This window comes from Mesoplodon mirus (assembly GCF_964341445.2).
Source record: "Mesoplodon mirus genome assembly, chromosome: 4".
Lineage (NCBI taxonomy): Eukaryota > Metazoa > Chordata > Mammalia > Artiodactyla > Ziphiidae > Mesoplodon > Mesoplodon mirus.
The window spans coordinates 10,278,839-10,303,751 of NC_138979.1; the positions used below are offsets into that span (position 1 = coordinate 10,278,839).

Genomic DNA, 24,913 nt, shown 5'->3' on the forward strand with positions numbered 1-24,913 from the left:
TCGTTTTCCAGGGTCTAGGTTCTCCAGGCCATTCTGTTGGCCCTGCCAGTTGCCTTATGAGAACAGACTTCTGGTTCTCAGAAGAGACTACATTGGACTCAGAGGTAAGTAAGCTTCGTGGTGCCCACAAACCACTGATATATTCCAGGGAGACTTTCTGTCCTTCCCTACCCCACCCCCGTTTACTTTTCTAATCTTCCTTTTTCATAACAGGGCCTCTGAATGTAATAAATCTTCCAGAGTGAGCAGTCAAGAGGACAAAGGGAAGAACTCTGACCAGCCCATTATTCCTATTTGGAGTCTCAGAGGAGAGGCTTCACCTGGGGCTAAACAGTAAGCCATGACTTTTATCTGTCTAAGTTGGCTCAGTCTGTCTGGCCGTGGCTAAATGAAAATTGATAGAAATAATAGGCCACTGCTGAAAGATGGCCCAGGAATGCCTCAAATTCATGATGGAACCTGACGTTACAGAGTCAGTCTTTAGGTGGCAGCAAAGGTTTATGTGACTAGAAGTGGTTCCAGTACCAGGACAAGGGGAAAGGATGCGGCGGCCACTTTGTAGGGGGGAAAAGGGCATATGAAAATTAATAATTATTCCTGAGATCCTAATAGTACAATTCGTGTGTTATATCGTTGAACTAAGAACTGTAGATTAGATCTACTAAAAGCTCTGGCCTGTGAACCATCCAGGGATGTAAATGACTTCCTAGAGCTTTGTAGGAATTTTTAGCAGGTCTTCAGAAATTGTCCCTTCTAAAAACAAGTACTGAATTGCTTCCTGAAAAATAAGGTGTTTGAAGGGCCAACACATCAACATGTGTCTAGGCAGGAAATATGGGCCCTTTTCAAATAACCACACACAGTAACTCCCATATGCTAAATTAGCTTCCTGGGATTTTCCCCTTGTGAATACGGTCTTTCCAATGTGTCTGTTTAATGCCAATCCTCATCACATGGGAAGAAAAATCCTTTGGAAACTGTTACAGTATCACTGTGTATGGTATTTATTCAGTAACTTAGACTTTTTCAAAGCAGAGCCTATCACTCAGAGAAATAAGTAATGACAATGCAAAATTCCATATTCTCTTTTAAAAATAAAACAAAAATGTGTTCTCTACTGGATGGAAACAGAAATACATACCGTCAGCTTGTTATGGGCTGGATAAAGCTCCCTTCAAAAACTTACTTTTTGTTTGGCTTCAAGGATCCTTCTTTCAAGATCAGATGCGATCATTTTCCCCCTGAAAGGAAAATAAGTATATCAAGTTTGCTTCGAATAATTTCCTTTGTTGTCTTTACAAGGAGCCGCAGGAGGGTAGAAGTCCAACCTTAAATCATTGATAATAATGATCAGTTAGAACAACTCCTCGGTTGTTTCCAGAAAGAAAGGTATTTCCTCCCTGAATGATGCTGGACTGTAATTTCTGACACGTTTAGGAGATGCCCGACCTCACTGTCCACACGTCTCTCCACTCTGCACAGAGCCTGCTTTTTAGGTCATTTCTTAATTCGATTAAAACAAACCTGCTTTGGAGCAAGACTTTTGGCAATGAAAGCAGAGTTCAGAAAAAGATTTGCATTCCACATCTTCCAGTGAATGGACCTGCAATTTCACATAGAGATGAAACGCCAAGAAGAGAAAATCCGCTCTGAATCATTTGGATGAAAATATTGTCAAAAGCTACCTAATTACATTCCAGGGGCTAAAAGCACAAAGCAGGCCAAGAACTCATGGACTCAAATGTCAAACAGGCAGACAGGCATTGGAGAAAGAAACATCCTTTCATCTCTGAAATGTTTCTTTCCTAAAATAGAAACACAGATAGTACTTTGCTTACTATAAAACCTCACTATTCTCCAATAAAGATGTTAAAAAAAACCCTCACTATTATAATAATCAAAGGAGTTGATTTCTACAAGAAGTTAGATGTGGCTAGATGTGTGATCTTAGTCAAGTTACTGAATTTCCCTGTGGGTATTATGGAGTTATGAGGATTAAATGACTTAATAAATGCAAAAAAATTTTTTAAGTGCTTGGCATATGGGAAGTATTCCATAAATGTTAGCTTTTATTGTTGAGATGGTCACTATGCATTATGACATTCCTACCCCAAGATTTTGGGAAAAAAAAAACCAAGCAAAGGACAGAGTAGCTGCATGTTACTGGAGGCTGTGAACTATTCTTTAAACTAAAATAGCTCTCTTGACATTGCTAAACTGGCTAAACTTTTCACATCTGGGCCATTGATCTAGGTTTGTAGAAGACAATTTGGAAAAATAAATGATGGGGAGGCGTTTGTCACAATAAATGGTTGGGGAAGCTACTGGCATTTAGGGGACAGTAAGTGAGGTTTTGGAATGTGTCACTAGCTCCACAGTCATTTGTGGTGGTCCTTGTGATTTTAGGTAGATATAGATTTAGACACAGGGCTAGCATTTGGGCTACTCCATTAGAGCTTCTAGTGTGGTCTCACTTAAGCTTTACCTATTGAAATATGTTGTCTTATTATAAACTACTTCTCTAACCGTGCTCCTTTTTTAAAAAAATTTATTTATTTATTTTATTTATTTATTTTTGGCTGTGTTGGGTCTTCGTTGCTGTGCAGGCTTTCTCTAGTTGCGGCGAGCGGGGGCTGCTCTTTGTTGCGGTGCATGGGCTTCTCATTGCGGTGGCCTCTCTTGTTGTGGAGCACGGGCTCTAGGTGTGCAGGCTTCAGCAGCTGCGGCACGCGAGCTCAGTAGTTGTGGCTCGTGGGCTCTAGAGCGCAGGCTCAGTAGTTGTGGCGCACGGGCTTAGCTGCTCCGCAGCATGTGGGATCCTCCCGGGCAAGGGCTTGAACCCATGTCCCCTGCATTGGCAGGTGGATTCTTAACCACTGTGCCACCAGGGAAGCCCCTAACCTTGCTCCTTTTCATAAAAATAATTTGGGCACAGTGAGTAGGTAAGTTATATTTTCTACAATTTTCATTTCAGGCTAACAAAGAAGGTATTACATAATAGTTGGCATATAAAGTAGACATTGGGTCTGAAAGCATGGAGAACCACTGAGTTTTGTGAGGCTGTTTTCCAAAGAAAGGTAGTTAAAAGGCAATTACCTGGCAATGGCAATGGACACATCACCAGTGATTAGTCAGTTGGGCTGCAATGGAACAAAGGGCATTATATTTGGTGCTGAGGGTATGACTCTAATTCAGAGCAGCCCACCTTTGGGGAACTTCTGTGAGATGGGCCTCTGAAGGAGGGCAGAGGGAATGGAAGGGCAGGCTTTGGGGCGGGGGGTCGGGGAAAGGGCTCTGGAGGCCCTTTCATGCCCTATGTGTCTCCCTATACTTCACAGCTTGGCTTGGGAGCATCCCTCAAAGCTGTGATTTTTCAGCCTCTCCTAGATCTGGCTGGGCTAAAACACCTTGCTCCACCGTGACAGAAACAAAAAGTTCAAATTTCAGAGGACATTCAGGTCTTATATTTACCTTTTACATCAAGTTTTAAGTGCATTAAAATTGCCGTAGTATTTTTGTAGGCAAACATAAAAACTGAGAGAGAGAATTCTCAGAAATTGTTTGCAAGTCCCATATGTTACCTAGTCTACCACAACTAACCTTCTCTGCCTTGGAGAGTTTTGGGGAGACTGGCCTGACAATCGCTATTTGCTCACTAATCACATCTGGATATTTTGTGAAGCCCAGGCAGTAAGACCTCATGGAGAAGTAACAGATTAGGGGATGTCAGAATTGCAAGGGACTCTAGACCTCTTTCTAGTCTAATTGTCTCATTTTTTAAATGAGGAAACAGGACAAGACAGTCACCTGTATGACAGCCCAGGATCAGGTAAAGGCTGGCTTTACCTAGAAAGAAAATGCCAAGCTTCCAGAACAAACTCAAAGGGCCAAACATATAGGAAACCTCTTTAGAAAGGTTATTGTCTTTTAACATAAGATAAATCCTTTGAGATAATATCTGGCTTTCATGGATCGGAGGTGTCATTCAAACCTGCCGGGAAAACAGTAATGAACATACAGTCTGTCCCATTTCCATATCAGGGCAGGGAGAAGGGACACCCTTGTCCAATAATCAAGTCCAAGTGTTCGCTTCTCGCAGAGTGGAAAGCTCTGGGTGTGCTCTTAACAGGTAGGCTCCAGACTTTGCCAGGCATTTGGCCGTCCAAGCCCGTATTTGTTTTGTCCACTTAGGAACCCAGAGCCTGGCACACTGTGGGTGGCCAATTGATATCTGTTGGAGGTATGTGAGTAGAAGGAAAAAGTTTCACCCTAGGATTATATTAATATGTTCACTTTACCTTAGAGACTGACAAGACCGCTAGTATGGGGGCCCCTGGAGACAAAACTTTTCATCTCTCCAATTAGAATTGGATGAATTACTTTACAACAATGGTTTGTAAAATTTAGCATGCATAAAAGTCATCTGTGTATGTCTTTCACATGTATATTCCTTGGCCCTGCTCTTAGGGATTTTGATTCAGGAGGTCAGGTGTAGGGCCCGGGAATCAATTCATTCTACAAATTAATTTATTGAGGTCTCATTATGCACCAAACACTGTTAGGGGTATGGGGCACCAGGGTAAACAGGCCAGCTTTTACTCTCCAGGGCTTACATGCTAACAAGGGAGACAGAGACAAGTCAATAGACAAACACGCATAGCAATCTGCGTTTCTAACAAGGAGATGGTGATACAGGCAGACCGAGGTCCACATGTTGAGAAACACTGCCTTAGAAATGGAAGTTTTCACCTGGTAGGTATTTCAATAATTGTGTAACACATTAGCCAAGCACTTTCCACAGGACCCAGGGTTTTGAGCCATCACGGCTGTAGGGCAGCGAGGTGCGGAAGTGGCATTGTGCATCCCCGCCTGCCCATGGGCTGTGGAGGGAGAGACAGCTGGGTGACACCCAGCAGGCTCCTCTGAGGATCAGAAGCTGTCTGGCAGTCCTGGCTTTTCCAGACAAGCATGTCTTGGTGCAGGGCAGCTTTGGATGACAGCTGTTGCATCACATATGTCTGGTCTAGAGGTATTTCCATAGCAAAAATGCATATCTCTTATGCTTACCCACGCAGCCTTTAAGGGCCCAAGTAAGCTGTGACTGATGCTTTGCGATGATCTCTCTGTTAGGGGTTAGTGTTTAAGAAAGAACTGCCATTAAGGTGAGGACTGTTGAACCAGACCGCTGCTTCGGATGTGGCTGTTTTGCATGGAGATTCTTGATTTTGTGACAGTCTTTAAAAATTCATATGATGCTCTCCCCGTCATGTATACGGAAGTCAAAACCTTACCTTGTACACGTAAAACTTTTATAAATACGATAAACCAATGATACCTCAATGAATTAAAAAAAAAGAAAATTAAAAAAGATTCATGTGATGCTATAGGGTCCGATAACTTCATGAAGTTGCCTGGGCAAAATCCCACACTGCCAGCTAGAGCTGCCAGCTGGAAGAACCTTCTCTTTGTGGAAAGAAGCAAAAGGCACAGATTACCCCGTGTGCGGACTTTGGACCCACATGCATGGCTATCTTCCCGTGGCTCTGATGGGAAAAACGATCTTACCAAAAGAAGCACGTTACTGGGGAATGTAGATCTCTGGGCAGGCAACCAAACGGTCACAAATCGGGTGCCTGAGCCTTTGGTGACCCTGATCCTTGGCCCTGCTGAACTATACTAATTCTACCAACCTTTCCTAAGTGCTTAGAGCTTGGCTCTGTTCACAGAGATTTGTGTGCAAAGAAGAAAGGACGCGTGATCCTTCGCGTTAGAAACTGACTAATGTTACGACCACTGTTGACAGCAACAGCCCCCGCAGTGATAACGAATTACCAGTTTTAGAAGCAGTCCCTGTACTATGCCTTACTCCTGATCTTTGCCACTCATGCCAACCCCGCAAGAGCATTTTTACTGTCCTTACTCTGCAGATAAGGAAACTACGGCTCATCGAAGCGGACGAATGTGGCTAAAAGCTTGGAATGTGGAGACAGTAACCAGGTTTCCGCTCCAGACCCTATGCTACTTGTGTGTGTTTGAAGAATTCAGTTCCTCTGTTTACTCATTTATAAACTGATATTACTAGTACTTCCCTCACAAGGTTTACATGAGGATTGAATGACACAGTAAATATCAAACACTGTAAAGCACTAAGTATAAAACCCCGCCTAGCATATAGTAAGCAGTCAATGCACGTTAGTCTCATTGTTATCACTAGTAGCACGAGCATCGTGTGACTTGCAGGATGCCACACAGTTAGTAGGGGCAGATCTCAAACTTAGAGCTGTATTCTGACATCAGATCCCAGGGTTCTCAGTGCTGCACAGTAAATGTCTTCCGAAGCATTTATGGGGTTTATTAAAAAAATGCCTGCTACCTTGACTTAACAAGAAACCTTTCAGGTTGAGTCCTAGGATTGTAATGATGTAGGTAGTATTTCCACTATGGTTTCTTGGAAGCCCCCTGGACTGAGTGGTTCCTTGATCCTAGTTCTTATTGCTGTTGGTACTGATTCGTAAAATAAGAAAAACACAGACCCTCCCGCTAAAACTTATCACTCTATCATCCTTAGATGATATTGTTCTATGTAGCCCCCAAAGGCTACAGGAGTAACAGAAACCTGCTAGTTTTTTGTTTTTGTTTTTTAACTAGTCAGTGCTTGGCAAGACTATTTCTTTAACATTGATTGTAATGTAGATTAAGCAAGGGGAATTCATGGACTGAAGTGAATTTTCAAATTGCCTGGACTGTGTGGTGACTTGACAATTTGCGTGGATTGACTTGGAAAAAAAATGTTGCGGGAGTTATACGGTAAAACATTCTCGGGGACTACCTTGGGGAAAAGAGCTCCGTGTGTGTCCTCATGGCTGCTACCCATGGGATAACTTATCCTAGGAAGGGCTCGTAAGATAAAATGATAAACAGCAGTCAAAACAGGTCATTCAGGAAGCACTGGCATTACAAAACCAAGCCCTTTGCAAAAAAAAATTTACCATAATTATAAACAGTGAACTTCCTTGGTCCCTTTAAAATAGAGTTTGATTTGGGAAAAGAACTTTACAATAATGAACTGTATTTTTCTCCTTTAAGATATGTCTTCCAATATGCACAATGGGATCCCTTGGCATTATGGTCAGGATATGGGAACAGGATGTTTTTGGTGATTTTTGTGTCTAATTCTAGTAATTAAAAGAATTTGAAAAGGAATAGATATATGTATATGTATAACTGAATCACTTTGCTGTACACCTGAAACTAACACATCATGGTTAATCAACTATACAAAAAAAATTTACATTTTCCAAAAGCACTGACTTATACTTACTCCCTAGAGTGATGGGCAACTGAGGACTCCAACCATGATGTAGTAAAGAGTTATTTTCATATGAAAATATGAAACCTTATTGCTGCCACTAGGAATTAACATTGGGGCTGAGAGGGAAGTAGATGACGAGGGAAACTGTGTGGGCAGGAAGGGATACTGGTGATCTCTCATCACCCCTCCTCCTCCCCAAACTGCCATTCCTCTTCCCTGGACATGTTGGTACAGAGAAGAAAAGGATCACGATAAGAAGTTCAAAGGACTTCCCTGGTGGTCCAGTGGTTAAGACTCCGCGCTTCCAATGCAGGGGGCACGGGTTCAATCCCTGGTCAGGGAACTAAGATCCCATGTACCTTGTGGCGTGGCCAAAAAAGAAGTTCAATTTACCATGTAAGAAACCATGCTTGGCTATTCTAAATAACTTTCGAGTCAAAGAGGAAATCAAAACTGCACTTCCAGAACATTAAAAATTAATGACATGGGAATAGGACATATAAAAATATGAGAAGCACCCTAAATCATTCTCAGAGGAAAACGTTTAGCCTGACATGCTTTTGAAATTAAGTAACAGGGAATTAAAAATAACTAAACATATTTCATTCAGGAAGCTAGGAAAATAACAAACAACGTAAGCGGAAAGCATGAGACAAGTTTTTTCAGTGATTTAGAAACTTTATAAAGTAAACCAAATTAATAAATTCAAAAGCTCATATATTGAAAAGATCAATGAATATACAAATATCTGATTAGTCTAATAAAAAAGAGAGAAAATGTAACATTTGAAATGAGAAAGAAGGTTATAAAGGTATTTTAATATTACAAAATAATTCTATGTAGAGCTTTATGAGTTTCAAAGAAATGGGAACCTGGAAAAATAATTCTAAGGTACAACTGGATGAGAATAATTGAAGAGATGAATATTAACATGTGCTAAGAATGGAGAAGATGAGGGGCACCTTCAAGATGGCAGAGGAGTAAGACGTGGAGATCACCTTCCTCCCCACAGATACATCAAAAATGCATCCACCTGACGAACAACTCCTACAGAACACCTACTGAATGCTGGCAGAAGACCTCAGACTTCCCAAAAGGCAAGAAACTCCCCATGTACCTGGGTAGGGCAAAAGGAAAAACAGAGACAAAAGAATAGGGACGGGACCTGCCCCTCAGGGAGGGAGCTGTGAAGGAGGAAAGGTTTCCACACACTAGGAAGCACCTTCACTGGCAGAGATGGGGAGTGGGGAGGGGGAAACTTCGGAGCCATGGAGGAGAGTGCAGCAACAGGGGAGTGGAGGGCAAAGTGGAGAGATTCCCGCACAGAGGATTGCTGCCGACAGGCACTCACCAGCCTGAGAGGCTTGTCTGCTCACCCGCTGGGGCGGGTGGGGCTGGGAGATGAGGCTCGGGCTTCGGAGCTCAGATCCCAGGGAGAGGACTGGGGTTGGCTGTGTGAACACACCCTGAAGGGGGCTAGTGAGCCACAGCTAGCCAGGGGGGAGTCCAGGAAAAAGTCTGGACCTGCCTAAGAGGCAAGAGACCATTGTTTCAGGGTGTGTGAGGAGAGGGGATTCAGAGCACCACCTAAAAGAGCTCCAGAGATGGGCACGAGCCACGGCTATCAGCGTGGACACCAGAGATGGGCATGAGATGCTAAGGCTGCTGGTGCAGCCACCAAGAAGCCTGTGTGCAAGCACAGGTCACTATCCACACCTCACCTCCCGGGAGCCTGTGCAGCTTGCCACTGCCAGGTTACCCACTCTCACGACTATTATTCAACATAGTTTTGGAAGTTTTAGCCACAGCAATCAGAGAAGAAAAGGAAATAAAAGGAATCCAAATTGGAAAAGAAGAAGTAAAACCGTCACTTGTTGCAGATGACATGATACTATAAATAGAGAATCCTGAAGATGCTACCAGAAAACTACTAGAGCTAATGAATGAATTTGGTAAAATAGCAGGATACAAAATTAATGCACAGAAATCTCTTGCATTCCTATACACTCATGATGAAAACTCTGAAAGAGAAATTAAGGAAACACTCCCATTTATCACTGCAACAAAAAGAATAAAGTACCTAGGAATAAACCTACCTAAGGAGACAAAAGATCTGTATGCAGAAAACTATAAGACACTGATGAAAGAAATTAAAGATGATACAAACAGAGGGAGAGATATACCATGTTCTTGGATTGGAAGAATCAACTTTGTGAAAATGACTATACTACCCAAAGCAATCTACAGATTCAATGCAATCCCTATCAAACTACCAATGGCGTTTTTCACAGAACTAGAAAAAAAAATTTTACAATTTGTATGGAGACACAAAAGACCCCGAATAGCCAAAGGAATCTTGAGAAAGAAAAACGGAGCTGGAGGAATTAGGCTCCCTGACTTCAGACTATACTACAAAGCTACAGTAGTCAAGACAGTGTGGTACTGGCACAAAAACAGAAATATAGATAAATGGAACAGGATAGAAAGCCCAGAGGTAAACCCAGGCACATATGGTCACCGTATCTTTGATAAAGGAGGCGGGAATATACAATGGAGAAAAGACGGCCTCTTCAATAAGTGGTGCTGGAAAAACTGGACAGCTACATGTAAAAGAATGAAATTAGAACATTCCCTAACACCATATGCAAAAATAAACTCGAAATGGGTTAAAGACCTAAATGTAAGGCCAGACACTATAAAACTCTTAGAGGAAAACATAGGCAGAACACTCTATGACATAAATCACAGCAAGATCCTATTTGACCCACCTCTTAGAGAAATGGAAATAAAAACAAAAATAAACAGATGGGACCTAATGAAACTTCAAAGCTTTTGCACAGCAAAGGAAACCATAAACAAGATGAAAAGACAACCCTCAGAATGGGAGAAAATATTTGCAAATGAAGCAACTGACAAAGGATTAATCTCCGAAATTTACAAGCAGCTCATGCAGCACAATATCAAAAAAACAAACAACCCAATCCAAAAATGGGCAGAAGATCTAAATAGACATTTCTCCAAAGAAGATATACAGATTGCCAATAAACACATGAAAGGATACCCAACAATCATTAGAGAAATGCAAATCAAAACTACAATGAGGTATCACCTCTCACCTCACATGGTCAGAATGGCCATCATCAAAAAATCTACGAACAATAAATGCTGGAGAGGGTGTGGAGAAAAGGGAACCCTCTTGCACTGTTGGTGAGAATGTAAATTGATACAGCCACTATAGAGAACAGTATGGAGGTTCCTTTAAAAACTAAAAATAGAACTACCATACAACACAGCAATCCCACTACTGGGCAAATACCCTGAGAAAACCATAATTCAAAAAGAGTAAAAAAAGAGAACATACCACAATGTTCGTTGCAGCACCATTTACAATAGCCAGGACATGGAAGCAACCTAAGTGTCCATCGACAGATGAATGGATAAAGAAGATGTGGCACAAATATACAATGGAATATTACTCAGCCATAAAAAGAAACGAAATTGAGTTATTGGTAGTGAGGTGGACGGACCTAGAGTCTGTCATACAGAGTGAAGTAAGTCAGAATGAGAAAAACAAATACTGTATGCTAACACATACAGTTACATGTTACTATTAGCTACATCCTAACAGTTCGTTAGGATAGCTATTGTCAAAAAGACAAGAAAAAACAAATGTTGGTAAGTTTGTAGAGAAAAGGAAACCTTTGTACACTCTTGGGGGGAATGTAAATTAATACGGCCACAACAGAACCAGTATGGTTGGAGTTCCTCAAAAATTAAAAGTAGAAATACAATGTGATCTATGAATCCCACTCCTTGGTAATTATCCAAAGGAAATGAAATCAATATTTCAAAGAGATATCTGTACTCCCATGTTAATTCCAGCGTTATTCACAATGGACAAGATTAGGAAACAACCTAAAGTGTCCTTCAACAGAGGAATCAGCCATAAAAAAGAAGGAACTTCTGACATTTGCTACAACATGATGAACCTTGAGACATTCATTGTGCTAAGTGAAACAAGTTAATCACAAAAAGACAAAAAGGAGTGAGGTACTGAAAGCAGTCAAATTCATAGACACAGAAAGTAGAATGGCGGTTGCCAGGGGCTGGGGGGAAGGAGAGTGGAGAGTTTTTAGTGGGTATAGACTTTCAGTTTGGCAAGATGAAAAGAGTTTTGGAGATAGAAAGCGGTGATGGCAGCCCAACAATGTGAGCATAGCTCACATCGCTGACCTGTACACTTAAAAAAGGTTAAGAAGGGGGCTTCCCTGGTGGCACAGTGGTTGAGAGTCCGCCTGCCGATTCAGGGACACGGGTTCGTGCCCTGGTCTGGGAAGATCCCACATGCCGTGGAGCGGCTGGGCCCGTGAGCCATGGCCGCTGAGCCTGCGCGTCCGGAGCCTGTGCTCCGCAGTGGGAGAGGCCACAACAGTGAGAGGCCCGCGTATGGCAAAAAAAAAAAAAAGGTTAAGAGGGTAAATTTTATGTGTATTTCACCACAACTTAAAAAAATTGGAAAACACAAAAAAAGAAGGGACCATGCTTAATTGTTGAACACTTGGAGTTCTCTTCTGACTCAACCCCTGATTCTTCACTTCCCAGCTATGTGACCTTGGACCTGTCACACCCTGCCAAGACCATGAGTCAAATGGAGAAAAGAGACCACGTCATACTGTTTAAGACTACTGTGTATATAGAAACTCTTCACAAGCTATGTCAGCACGAGGGAAATGTGAGGGAACATACTTCTGTGTCTCTAATAAACAAATTAATTAGAGCAACTGTGTAAGGTGCTTAGGACTGTGCCTGGCGTATAATAAACACTCCATATGTGTCAGCAATTATTATTTTAGAATCCTTCCTGATATAGGACGTAATGAAGCACAGACACTGGTAGCATCTCTGAATTCTCTGCATCCAAACGCATAGGAGATATGACCCTCAGGGGGCTCCCCACAGCCCTGAGCAATAATAATCGATTCAGGGTGAAGTCTATCTTCACCCTGAGGACCAGAAAGTTAATTCGCTTCCCTTCTGCCTCCAGGCACTGGCCACAACTCAGCTAATTTAATAAAAGAGTATAATGACCCCAGATTGTTTATACTTTCAATTGTTTACATCAATTGTGTGATAAAGTGTGGTACTTCACAAGAGCAGGGAAATGTAACTGTAATTGACAAAGCTAAGTGATCAATTGAAAGAACTAAACACGTATACAAAAGCATAAGTAGTTAATTTTTGTGGTATAAAAGTGTTGATCAAAATAGCTAACAGAATTCTTGTGTTACAAGGGAGCTAGGAAGGCTGGTGGTTCTTCTAGTCGTGTGCCAACCAGGCATCACGTATCTTGGTCAGACTTATTTTCTGTAAGGTTTAACAGCAATTTACTAGCAATTTAGGTAAGTGAAAGGGAACCCTGAAGGAGCAAGTGATGGAGAAATCGAAGAGAATGGAAGAGAATGTCAGAGAGAATTACTTTCTTAAAGTACCTGTAAGTCCATACTGATAATAAATAACAGAGACATACAGATAGACTGACAGACAGACAGAGACAGAGAAAGAGAGATGGAGAGAGAGAGAAAAAGGGAAAGGAAAGTTCTTCCTTACAGTAGAATGAAAGGAACTAGTAAACTTAGAAGGAATGACGGAGTTAGAAAATCACTATTTTGCAACCATCATAATAATAATTCAGGCAAGAATCATCAATGGATGCGAAACTACCAAACGAATGTTTTAGGAGGAACACAATATTTATATAGTCTTAAAGCATCCCCTACAGATATTTATTAACTGCAAAGTAGAGAATAGTCATTTTACAGTGGAGAGACCTGGCAGGCACCACCTTAACCAATAGGCAAGCGGACATTACTCCTGATCAGATGCACTTGAGAAGACAGGCATCGCCTCCCTGGAATTCCTGCCCAAAATGCATCGCCTGAATCTAACCATGAGGAAATGTCAGACAAAGCCAAATTAAGAAATATTCTGCAAAATAAATGGTTTATACTCTTCAAAATATCAATGTCATGAAAAACAAAGGAAGGATGAGGACATGTTCCAGATTAAAGGGGAATAAAAAGGCATGACAACTAAGTGAAATCTGTGATCCTGGACAGGGAAAAAAAATAGCTCCAAAGGATAGTATTGGGACAATTGATGAAATTTGAATAGGGTGTATAGGTTAAATAATAGTCTTGTGTCAAGGTCAAATTTCCTGATTTTGATAATTGGACTGTGATTATGTAAGTGAATATCCTTGTTATCAAAAAATACGCATTGAAGGGGTAAAAAGGGCATGTCTGCAAGGAATTCTCAAATGGTTGAGAAAAAATTATATCTATAATATACAAATAAGTTATGCATGTAATAGTCATTACATTCAACATGTAATATTAAATTGCATACATGGAGAGAAAGAGTGATCAAGCAAATATGTCAGAATGTTAACAGTTGGTGAATCGGGGTGAGGGTGTATGAGAGTTCTTGTTACTCTCCTTGTAACTTTTCTTTGTTTGAAATTATTCACAAAAATACAAAGTTAAAAAAAAAGAAGGCTGGATGAATAAATGTCCAAGAACCCTTCCAACTCTGAGGGCTTCCCGACTGAAATCCATTAGCAGCTGGTCGGCGCAGCAACAGCCCGGAGCCCTGCCCCCTCCGCCCCCCGCCAGCCCTCCCTAAACCTCGTCCCTGTCCTTCCATCACCACTCCTGTTTCCCCCTCTGTCTCCTTCCCATTTAATAATGTAAGATGATTTCAGACTTCTTGTGAGCTCTTGAGAGGAAGATCCTACATAATTGTAGCCAAAAGAATAAGGAGCTCACAAAGGAAATGAAAGCTCGGCTATTTTATCCCTTTTGTTTTCATATAATGCACATCTCATCTCGAGCAGACCCTTCACTGCACAGTTAAATACACCTTGAGTTCCCATCCTTAAAACAACAAAACCAAAACCATCCTGGACTCGACATCTTCTCCGTCCAGCTTCTGCCCTACCACCTTCCCTTCGCGGCTCCACCTCTAGAAACGTCTGCCTTCCATCTCCGTTTCCCCTCCCCTCACCCTTCCACCCTCACGCCTCTACTGAAGCTGTTCCAGCCAGACTCGCCAGCCACCTTCTCATCAGGAAAGCTGAGGGGCAGTTGGTGACCCTCGTTTCATCTACTGGTGGCATTTGCTGCTGTTAACTACTCCTTCTAGAAACACGCTCATGGCCCTCATGGCCCCGGGTCCTGATTCTTCTCCAACAACTCTGGCTGTTGCTTCTCAGTCTCCACTGCAGGCCCCTCTGACTCTGCCTGCCCCCAAAATGGGGATGCTCCTGAGCTCTTTCCCAGGCCACTCTGCATGGCTCCCACTGTACAACTGCTATTCCCAGTTGCCTACCTGACACCCTCACTTGGACGTCTCATCTCATAAGCTCTTCACACTCGGCAGCTCCAAATCTAAACTTTTCACTTGGAGGGGGCTCCCTGCCTCAGAGAATAGCACCGCGAGGGCTTAGCTGGTGAGCCCGAAGCCTGGCGTTCCCCCTCAACTTACCTCTCAACCTGCACACTCACCGGTCGGTCAGTAATTCCTGTCAGTTCCAGCACTTCATCTCCCCTGCTCCACCTCAGGGGAGCCCGCCATCCTTCTGACGTTACTACATCTCCCCACTTAGGCCATACACAGTCAGGGAACTGGGATTACACCTTATGCTATTCTAGAGCCTAGTGACATGGTGAGCAGTCATAAATGTCTGCCTAATAAATATATATGAATAAATAAGTGGTGAAATGGGTGACATCCTTTTAATTTAGTGGAATTTCTTACTCCATCCTTTAAAGACTAAATGTATTTTCTTATATTAATATTTTAACCTCCCCTCCACCTTTTTCCAGAGTACCTACAAAGTTTGGGTGCCAATGAAGACGGATTTTTCCTAAGAGAGCTCTTTGGCTCAGGCACTGAGTTGATGAGGTGCTGGGGGCATTATTTACCTCTTGCTCCCTCAACTGCCCCCCTCCTGTAATCACGCCATCAAGTTCACACAATCTATGGTGCCTGGAATGATGACACCTCCATAAATCAGTTCTCAACCTGCTGGTTGTTGCTTAAGTGCCCAGGTGACAAATGTCCTTCTGTGCCTTCTTGGTGCAGAATATTTTGATTGATTTAACAAAGGTTCTGATTCAGTCAAAGGCTGTGAATGCATTAGTGGCATGGAAGAACAATGTCCCAGGACTCCAAGCAAGAGTGAAAAGGAAACAGCAAAGGCCAGCAGCTGGGATGGAGGCAGGTTTGCTGTTCTACAGTCATTGCCTGTTTTCGTACTTTAGTCCTTTTAAGATGTATGTGTAGAATTTGAAAACTGCTAACCAACAAGGGTTGCAGATTCATGCTCACCTTTCGTCACATTTAATCAGAATCACACTGTCTGTTCCAATGCCCAAGGCTGCAGCTCCTTTCTTGAGAGAAAAATGGCTCTGTAAAAGAAAGTACCTTTGTATCATTAATTAGTTGCATACAAAGTCAAGATCCATTCCCTTGGCTGTTCTTTTCTTCTCAGTCTGTTCCTCCAAAGCCTGGATTGCTGAGAGAAGATGGCATCCTTCACTTAACGTTTTTTTTCAATTGTGGTGAAATTCACACAACACAGAATTTACCGTCTTAACCATTTTAAGTGTACAGCTCAGCGGCATTGAGTACATTCACGTTGTTGTGCGACCATCACTACCGTCTATCTCCTTAACTCTTGATCATCTTGCAAAACTGAAACTTTGTGTCCACTAAACAACAACTCCCCATTCCTCCCTCCCCAGCCCCTGGTGACTACCATTCTACTTTCTATCTCTATGAATTTGACTACTTTAGTACCTCATGTAAGTGGAACCATACAATAATTATTTTTCTGTGACTGGCTTATTTCATGAGCATAATGTCCTCAAGTTTGTCCATGTTGTAGCATGTCTCAGAATTTCCTTCCCTCTTAATGCTCAATCATATTCATTTTATGTATACACAGCAATCTGTTTTTTCATTCATGCATCAATGGACACCTGGGTTGCTTCTACCTTTTGGCCATTGTGAATAATGCTGCTATGAACATGGATGTACAAATATCTCCTTGAGCCTTGCTTTTAATTCTTTTGGGTATATATACCCAGAAGTGGAATTGCTGGATCATATGGTAATTCTGTCTTTGAGGAACTGCTCTATTTTTTTCCATAAAGCTGCACCATTTTACTTTCTCACCCACAGTGCACAACTGTTCCAATTTCTCCATACCCTTGTCAATGGTTGTTGTTTTCTGTTTTTCGATAATAGTCATTCAGATGGGTGTGGGGTGCTACTTCATTATGATTTTGCTTTGTATTTCTCTAATCATTAGTGATGTTGTGCATCTTTTCATGTGCTTATTGGCCATTTGTACATCTTCTTTGGAGAAATGTCTATACAAGTTCTTTGCCCTTTTTTGAAGGGGGTTGGTTGGGGTTTTTTTTTTGTTGAATTCGCTTGGGCTTTTGCATGAAGATAACAAGACCCTGGAAATTATTAAAGAACCTCTTACCCCAACACACAGTAACCTATGCCAATCTCACATACAAGGCATAAGAACACAGCAACAGCAGCTGTGTATTGTATGGCTCTCAGACTCATATTTTGCTACCCAGAGATTACATTCAGTTTCTTTCGAGTTCAGTGAAATTGTGTGCACTCAAGTAAGAGAAGCTGGCCTGAAATCCAGCACTCTTCATCCCAGACTCATTGGAGGGGCTGTCTGTTGTGGAGATGACTGTCCAGCCCAGGGTGTGATCAGGAAGGAGGCATCAGTCACTGGCTTGGCAAACAGCGCCTGTGGAAAGGCCGCCCTGACAGGCCACCACTGAATCTTTGTTTGTGATTTTGGTTATTGATTCCAGGGAAGAATCCGAATGTCAATGGCTGTAATCACTGTGCAATCTGGAGAGTGGAGAGGGGCCTAACCTAGCCCAGCTGTACTGCATCTGTGAGCAGCCTCTTACTATTAACTACAGATCATTAAGCTGTCCAAAAGGAGAGCTGCTTCCTCAATTTACATCACCAAAGGGTTGCTGACTGGAATTTTAAATGATGGCTCCAGAGTGTACTCTCCTCGAATGCCTGCTTTTGACTCTGAATTCTTTTTCTTTTTTTAAATTAATTTTTATTGGAGTATAGTTGCTTTACAATGCTGTGTGAGTTTCTGCTGTATAGCAAAGTAAATCAGCTACACATATACATATATCCCCTCTTTTTTGGATTTCCTTCCCATTTAGGTCACCACAGAGCACTGAGTAGAGTTCCCTGTGCTATACAGTAGGTTCTCATTAGTTTCTATTTTATACATAGTATCAATAGTGTATATATGTCAATGGCTCCTCTGAATTCTTAAATATGCAGCCTAGGAACTGTTAACATGCACATTTCTAGGGGGTGTGGCTAGTAAGCAAGAAGAAATCACATTCATAACAGCAGCCAATACTATAAACCAATAAATGAGGCACTGAATAGAGGAGCTCTAAAAGCCCCGTGTAGCTAAGAGGAGAGATGGGAAAGGATCATTAGTCTCATTTCACAACCTTAGGAAGACAACATGGAGAATCCTTAGGAAGATACCTGGGAACTAGGAAAGCTTAATTGGAAAGATACATGATTCTTCCACCAAAAAAAGTGTTCTCTCTTACATAGTTACTGGATCCCTGGGCCGTCCCAGAAAGAAGATGCTCAGGGGAAAACAGCACTAATCTGTGCCAGGAGGGCACAGAATCGAGGTGCCAGCTGCCCCACTGAGCAAGCGTGCACTACTCAGATTAGGCCCCTCAGTGAATGAGTTTGTAAGCACTGTTAAAATCAAACACAAATGGAGACTTGAATATTCCCTGAGCAGACAAACCAGTTTAGTCAGAGAAGCAAAGCTTAATTTAGCTGATTTTGCAAGACAAGTGAGGCTCACTTGACCTGGGTCATTTCTCGCTTAACGCCTCTGAAAATTGTGAGACTTAAAATTGTTCTCCCCGATTCATATGAGGGAACCACTAACCAATTCCCTTTCATTTAAGAAAATTCTAATATTGCAACCAATCACTGGGAAGAATCAACAGTCACTGCCTCCACGTTATATAAGCTGCTTTGTAAAATCTACCTCTGAGTCTCCTTCCACGTTTTGGTTGGAGTGCTCATGGTTTGCAAACTGTCCTTTTGGTACATGTGAAACAGGGAAGAGCAAAATCTGACTCCATGTTGGACCTGTTTCTTTTACTTCAACCTTTGCTTTTCGTTGCTTTTGTTACTGTAATCAATAAAAGGATGCTATCCATAGCTGTAACCATACCTAATGGCCTGCCTCAGGAACCCTGCCCCCCTCTGCCTGAATGTTAAACTAAAGTGCCTTTGTTCAGCTCACAGGGAGACATTCTGACCTTGCCCACCTGTGAAAGGCTACAGAAGAGAAGAAATTAACACATCCCCTCCCCAGTGCTGGCCAAGCCAGGAGATATTTTGCAAGACTTATGGCCTTTTTACTTTACTTCCTCACCTCCTCCCCCTCTCTGTTCTATAAAAGAAACTGGCATCCAGACCCCAATAAGTTGGTATTCTGGGATGCTAATCCACCATCTTCTCAGACACCTGGCTTTCTGAATGAAGTCACTATTCCTTGCCTCAACACCTCGTCTCCCAATTATTGGCCTGTCCTGCAGCAAGCAGACTGAGCTTGGATTTGGTAACATGTGTACCATAAACTTTTACTAATTATGACTTCGGTGATTCATTGGTTTTGTTTCTGTTTTTTTCCTTCCTGAACTTTTGACAGCACTAAAGAGTTAAATGGCCCCCCGGGGGTAAGTAAGAGATCTGGTGCACCCGGTCAATGCGAGGAAGTAGTCTTGTCTGGTCTTTAATGAGGAAGAATGGGGATTCTCAAATGAGGAGCAATTACCTAGGATAATGGATCACCATACCAAATGCTGCACGTTTAAAGGAAAAACACTTGCCGGGACTCGAAGCTTCAAGATGGGGAACAAAGGAATGAAAAAGAAAATTAGGTACCAAACAGTGAGTTTGTTTACATTTTCAGGAGAGGGAGCAGGGAAATAGCTAAATGTTATCCATCAATAGCCAGGGACCTAAGAGAGAAGGCACTTGAGTGGAAAAAAAAAGACACTTGTGAGTGACGAAGAGACCGTGAAGACAGCTTAAATGGCAGGGCTCCCTGTGCTGGTGAGAACATGTGAGGAGAATCATTCTTACTCCTTGGCACCATGTTTAATGGAACCATCTGTTGATAAATCAGAGCAGAGAGGGCAGCGTCCTGGAGGCTGAGGACCCTGGGAACCAGGTATCTAGAGAGAGCTCAGAGGATGCTTGGTCACAAGCAGAGGGAGTTAGGGACACGTGGCATGGCGGGTTCACATCTGAAGGGCTGTGCCAGGATGGGGGTAGATGCTCCGGGGGACTTCAGAAGGTAAAACCATGAACACAAATTGGAAGCTACAAGGATTCTGTTGCATCCCCAAATCATCAGGGCTCTTGTAATGACCAGTTGTTCATCAATGGAATGGCTGGGGGATGAGTTAACGAAGAGCCCCCTCCCCCCACCCTGATTCTGGAAAAATAACATAGACCCCTGATAGAATCTAGTGGTTACTTAGGACTAAATCATATTTCTATTCAAGGGTAATAGACATTAAAACCCATATGATTTTTATTTTACACTAAATGAAAAACTCAAGGTTGGAGATTAATTTCTCCATCTTTTAAAAAATATCATCAGTAATCTAGATATGGGCTATATAATTCAGCTGATATTTTAACTGGGTGCAATTAAATATGGGATTTTACAGATATAGAATAATTGTAATTTTAAAAGAAGCAAGCTCTGGGGCTTGAGTGGGATGAGATTATCCAGAGTAAGAAGGTGTGAGAATGAGAGCCCATCCCACCCATCCCCATGACTGGAGAATATGCCTATAGGGACCTTTCTTCTTTAATGGGGACAATAAATGTCTCCTGTCTTTAGGTATGGTGGGAGAATGGTAGAAAGCTCTGAAACAAAGCATTTCGGTCTCTTGCCATGCCGGTTTCTCCTCCTCTATTACAATTGAGATAAGCAGTTTAGAAAGCCGCCTTAATTCTTTCAAGCCATTGTTGGTCACATCCAGATATTTAACCGAGGTTCGGCTTCAGCTGCCTTGTGGGCCGCAGGGTTTCAGGGAAAGCGTCTGAGGCTCCGGGGACACAAAGATGATCAAGACGGCCCTCAGTAGCCAGCTATCGCCCCTACCTCATCTCCCTCTCCCCCCCCCCTCTTGCTCTCTACCTGGTGGTAGTGGCCTTCCTGGTCTTTTGGGAGCTGCTCAATTTGTTCTTGCCTCTGGACCTTTTTACTTGCTGTTGCGTTTCTTAGAAAACCCTTCTCTCATCTATGCACGTGGTTCCCTGCCTCATTTGATGCAGGTCTCTGCTATAGATCACCTCCACAGACACCTTTCACGACCATGTTGCAAAATAGCCCATTACCATGTCACTGTCTTGTCACCACCTGACATGAGAGTAAATATTTATTAGTCTAACTGTCTTTCCCCTACTAGGATAGGCTGCGTGAGGGCAAAGACTTTGTTGAAATAGTTAACAAGCATCTATTGAATTTGACCATGTGCACAGAGAACAAGTTCAGGGAAATATCCACTCTTTGCTGCCATAAATCTCTGGCCACACTGTTGACGTGTGGCTTTGGTGATTGGGGCCAGATGACGGTGGGCTAAATGCACCCCGGTGCCTCTTATCTATGGCCTATTCTAAAAGCACATCCAAGTGGCTATATGTATATGTATAGCTGATTCACTTTGCTGTACACCTGAAACTAACACAAGACTGTAAATCAACTCTACTCCAATAAAAATTTTTAAAAAAGAAATTGTTCTATGGATATTTGCATATTCACTTATGCTAGTAATAATTATAATAAAGGGTAATAGTTGAAACAACAACAATAAAACTAAACTAAAATAAAAGCATGTCCAGAGGTCTTCTTGGCACCCACCCCAGACAGCCTCCCATGGGTCCTTCCCAAGCAGGAAGCAGTTGTAGGCCCTTCTAACCAGACGAGCTGCTTGGGGGAAAGAAAGAAGCAACCCAAAGACTTCAAACAAAGAGAAAGGACACACTAGGCTGGAATACTCAGCTCCTAACTCTCTGACAGTCTATCAAACCTTTACCTCTTAGCTCTAAGGTCTATCGATCATCCCTGGATTGGATCCTTTTGAACCAACAGCCTTTCCCTTTGTGGGTGGAGTGAATGGCACGTGTGTGTAGGAACACAGAACACAGGTGGATGGATTACGCATCGTTACACGTCATGGATGCCCAGCAAGGAAATCTTGAAGTCCAACCCATGAAAGAGCCGGAATCTGCTCCTTTGACCCCTCCCCATACCCTGGAGCCCCCTCCCCCATCATCGATGATGGGACCAATAGTCTTTCCCTGTCGTCCTATTTCTCCACACCCCTTCCCGACACCCCCTAGTTTGCCTCCTACACTGTCTCAGAGAAACTGGTAGCTCTTGTTCTTGCTTCTGCTCATCAAATGGTCTAAAAGGGCACCCTGCTTTTGAAAGCATCTGATGTCCAAAGAAGCTTGTACTCTGGGAGACCGCCTCATTCATTTCTAATGATCATGATTTGGAGGGCAGCGGATTGCCCGCCACATTCTTAGAGACTCCATGTGAGTCAGAGGTGATATGGATCTGCACACAAGGCATTTCTGTGAAGCTGCTACCTTATTATTTGCCCTCAAAGCTATAGTTTAAAGTTACCTCAGTGTGAGTTTGTGCCCTAAGTGTATTTTAAAAGAAAGGAATGGTGTGTACCAGGATTAAGTAGACCCAACGGGCATGTGTGGTGACAAACATGAACACCAGCACTAAGCATGTATGCAGTCACAGGAAAGCAATTATTTCCATGATTTTAGGATCCTGAGAAGAGTGAAATGAAAATGTGTAGTGGAAAGAGGTCATTTGGCATGGAAACAACCTAAATGTCCACCAACAGATGAATGAATAAAGAAGATGTGGTACGTAAAAACAATGGAACATTAGCCATTAAAAAAAATGAAATAACGCCACCTGCAGCAACATGGATGGACCTAGAAATTATCACACTAAGTGAAGTAAGTCAGACAGAGAAAGACAGATACCGTATGGTATCACTTATATGTGGAATCTAAAATACGACACAAATGAACTTATCTGTGACACAGAAACAGACTCACAGACAGAGAACAGATCTGTGGTTACCAAGGAGGGGGAGGTGGGGAGGGATGGATTGGGACTCAGGAATTAGCAGATGCAAACTAGTATATAGAGAATGGATAAACAACAAGGTCCTACTGTATAGCACAGGGAACTATACTCAATATCCTGTGATAAACCATCATGGAAAGGAATATGAAGATTATATATATAATGGAATTGCTTTGCTGTAGAGCAGAAATTAACACAACATTGTAAATCAACTATACTTCAATTTAAAAAATTTAAAAAAAAAGCAAGAGGTCATTTGAGGTAAAATGGCTTTAGTTAGTCAAGTTGTTCTCTCATTCTGAACCACTGTTTGCTCAGCTGCAAGGATGAATCCCTCTCTTGTTGGTGTGAGAAGGGTAGCTACTGCAATGGGAAGGACCTACAGGTCGCCCAGCATCAACAGATGCTCACAAAGTTGTGGCCCTTCCAATTTGCCAGCCTCACGCCTAATGTGATGCCATCCTCAGGTCTCTCTGGGTACCTTGAGCAGAACTGTGTTAATTAATTAAATAAATTTAAATTACACGTTAATTCACTTTGTCTTAAAATAAACATATGCCATATTGGAGCATGTAAAAAAGTCTCAAAATCATACAAGTAACAATAGAGAATCCAAACTCTCCCAAAGCTGTGAATCCTTGGGCATTGCTTCGTATTTTGGGAGAGGGGCCATTATCCATCTTAAGAAAATAACTGGCCCCAAATATGCCTTCATCTTGCCTCCTGGAGACGTTCAGCTCTCTACCCATCAGGACACCAGTGGGTGGCTGGTTACAAGGGCAGTGTTAGTGCCATTTGCGGAGTGTTTACTAAAGGCCAGGTACTGTATTACCTCACTTCATCCTCCCAACAACTACATGAGCTGGCTATTATAATCCCTGTTTTACAGATGAGGAAGAAATGAAGTAGGTAATCCAAAGTCATGTCCTGGAAACTGGCAGAGCAGGGCCTATCATCATTTCTAGTCCATTCCAAAGCTTATGGGCTTCATCCACTAACCTGAAGAAAAATAGGTCTATCCAGTGACTCCCGACCTGGCACTTGGAGCAAGGGAGAGTCACCCACAGGTGAGGAATGTGACCTCAGGGGCACTGGGAGGGGTGACCGTCCTCTTCTTATCTGTCTCTTCTCTGACAGTACAATGCCTGCTCCTTGAGAATGTCTCCTCATTCCTTTGTCTCCTATTGCAGTGAAAATACCCCCAGGAGAGGCAACACTTAGATTTCACAATCATATACATGGCTCTCAGGTTCTTTCCTAAGAGTAGGTTTTGATGGGATTGGGTAGAGGAGAAGATGACACAGGGGTGATGAGGACCCTACAAGGAAAAGGAGGGAGGAACACAGAGGCGGAGGACCAGGTGCCAGGGGTGAAGTGAATCTGGTTCACTAGGTCACTTACTGAAAGTTCGGTCAGTGTTTCTGTCTAATGAGAAGCATGACATGGGAGCTTTTTCCGAGCTGCCTGGGTCACCATTTGTTTTTTTGCTTTAGTTTTTAACAGAAAGGACATCTATTTTTTGGAATTGAAACCCTCTCAAAAAGTGTCGTTATATGAAAACATCTTTCTAAAGCAAATTATGAGAATCACCTCCCCATGGAAGTGGGCTGAGGTCACGAGGGTCCTCGGCAGAACACTGGTGACAGCTTCCAGGAGCCGTGGACCCGAGCTGAGCCTGGTGTGTTAAGAGTGGAATGAGTTAGCTATGGCGATTTGCCTGAAAGACCCCAGTGTCTGTTGTGATTATAAGGAACATTTTTCCTAGATGCGATTATGCTGTTTCACTGAAGTTATTTCTGGAAGAGCTTGTGTCACATGAAGAAATGAGAGGAATTTGGAATTAAGCTCACGGTTGGGGCTTTCAGAAGATTTAGAGAGAGAGAGAGATGCGAATTACTGAGCTGGGATCTTAGCTTTCCTCTATACTTCCTTTCAAGACAGGACCTAAAAGTCATCAGATTAATTTTTGCCAAGCTCTTCTATCGCTGAGTTTGATGAGATCCCAGCAAAGGATGAGTATTGAACCAGATAATCTTTAAGATCCCTTCCAATTTTGTGATTCTACATTTTGGAGGAAAATCATCTTGGAGCTGCTAACTCATAAACGCTATCTCTTGTTTCAACTCAGTGATTTATGTTCTTCTGTTCTTCATCACAATACTATTTGTTTGCTTTAGTCCTATGCGAATTTCAAGAAAACGGTTTGATTCAAAAAAACAAACCCAGCTTGCCCTGCTTATCAGCTAAGGAAAGTTCTAGTCTGTTTTGGTGGCCAGAAAAGTGATGGGTAGCCTTGTGGG

At 42.4% G+C, this 24,913-nt stretch overlaps 1 protein-coding gene across 1 annotated transcript in view; it reads right to left on the minus strand.

Moving 5' to 3' along the window:
* GAD2 (glutamate decarboxylase 2) overlaps positions 1–24,913 on the minus strand; it is a gene marked incomplete at both ends in the record, with an annotated part of 65,792 nt that overhangs the window by 24,854 nt on the left and 16,025 nt on the right. The window contains 2 exons of the mRNA XM_082619041.1: positions 1,187–1,241; positions 15,701–15,780. Coding sequence (XP_082475167.1) covers positions 1,187–1,241; positions 15,701–15,780 — 135 coding nt within the window. The remainder of the gene's footprint in view (positions 1–1,186; positions 1,242–15,700; positions 15,781–24,913) is intronic.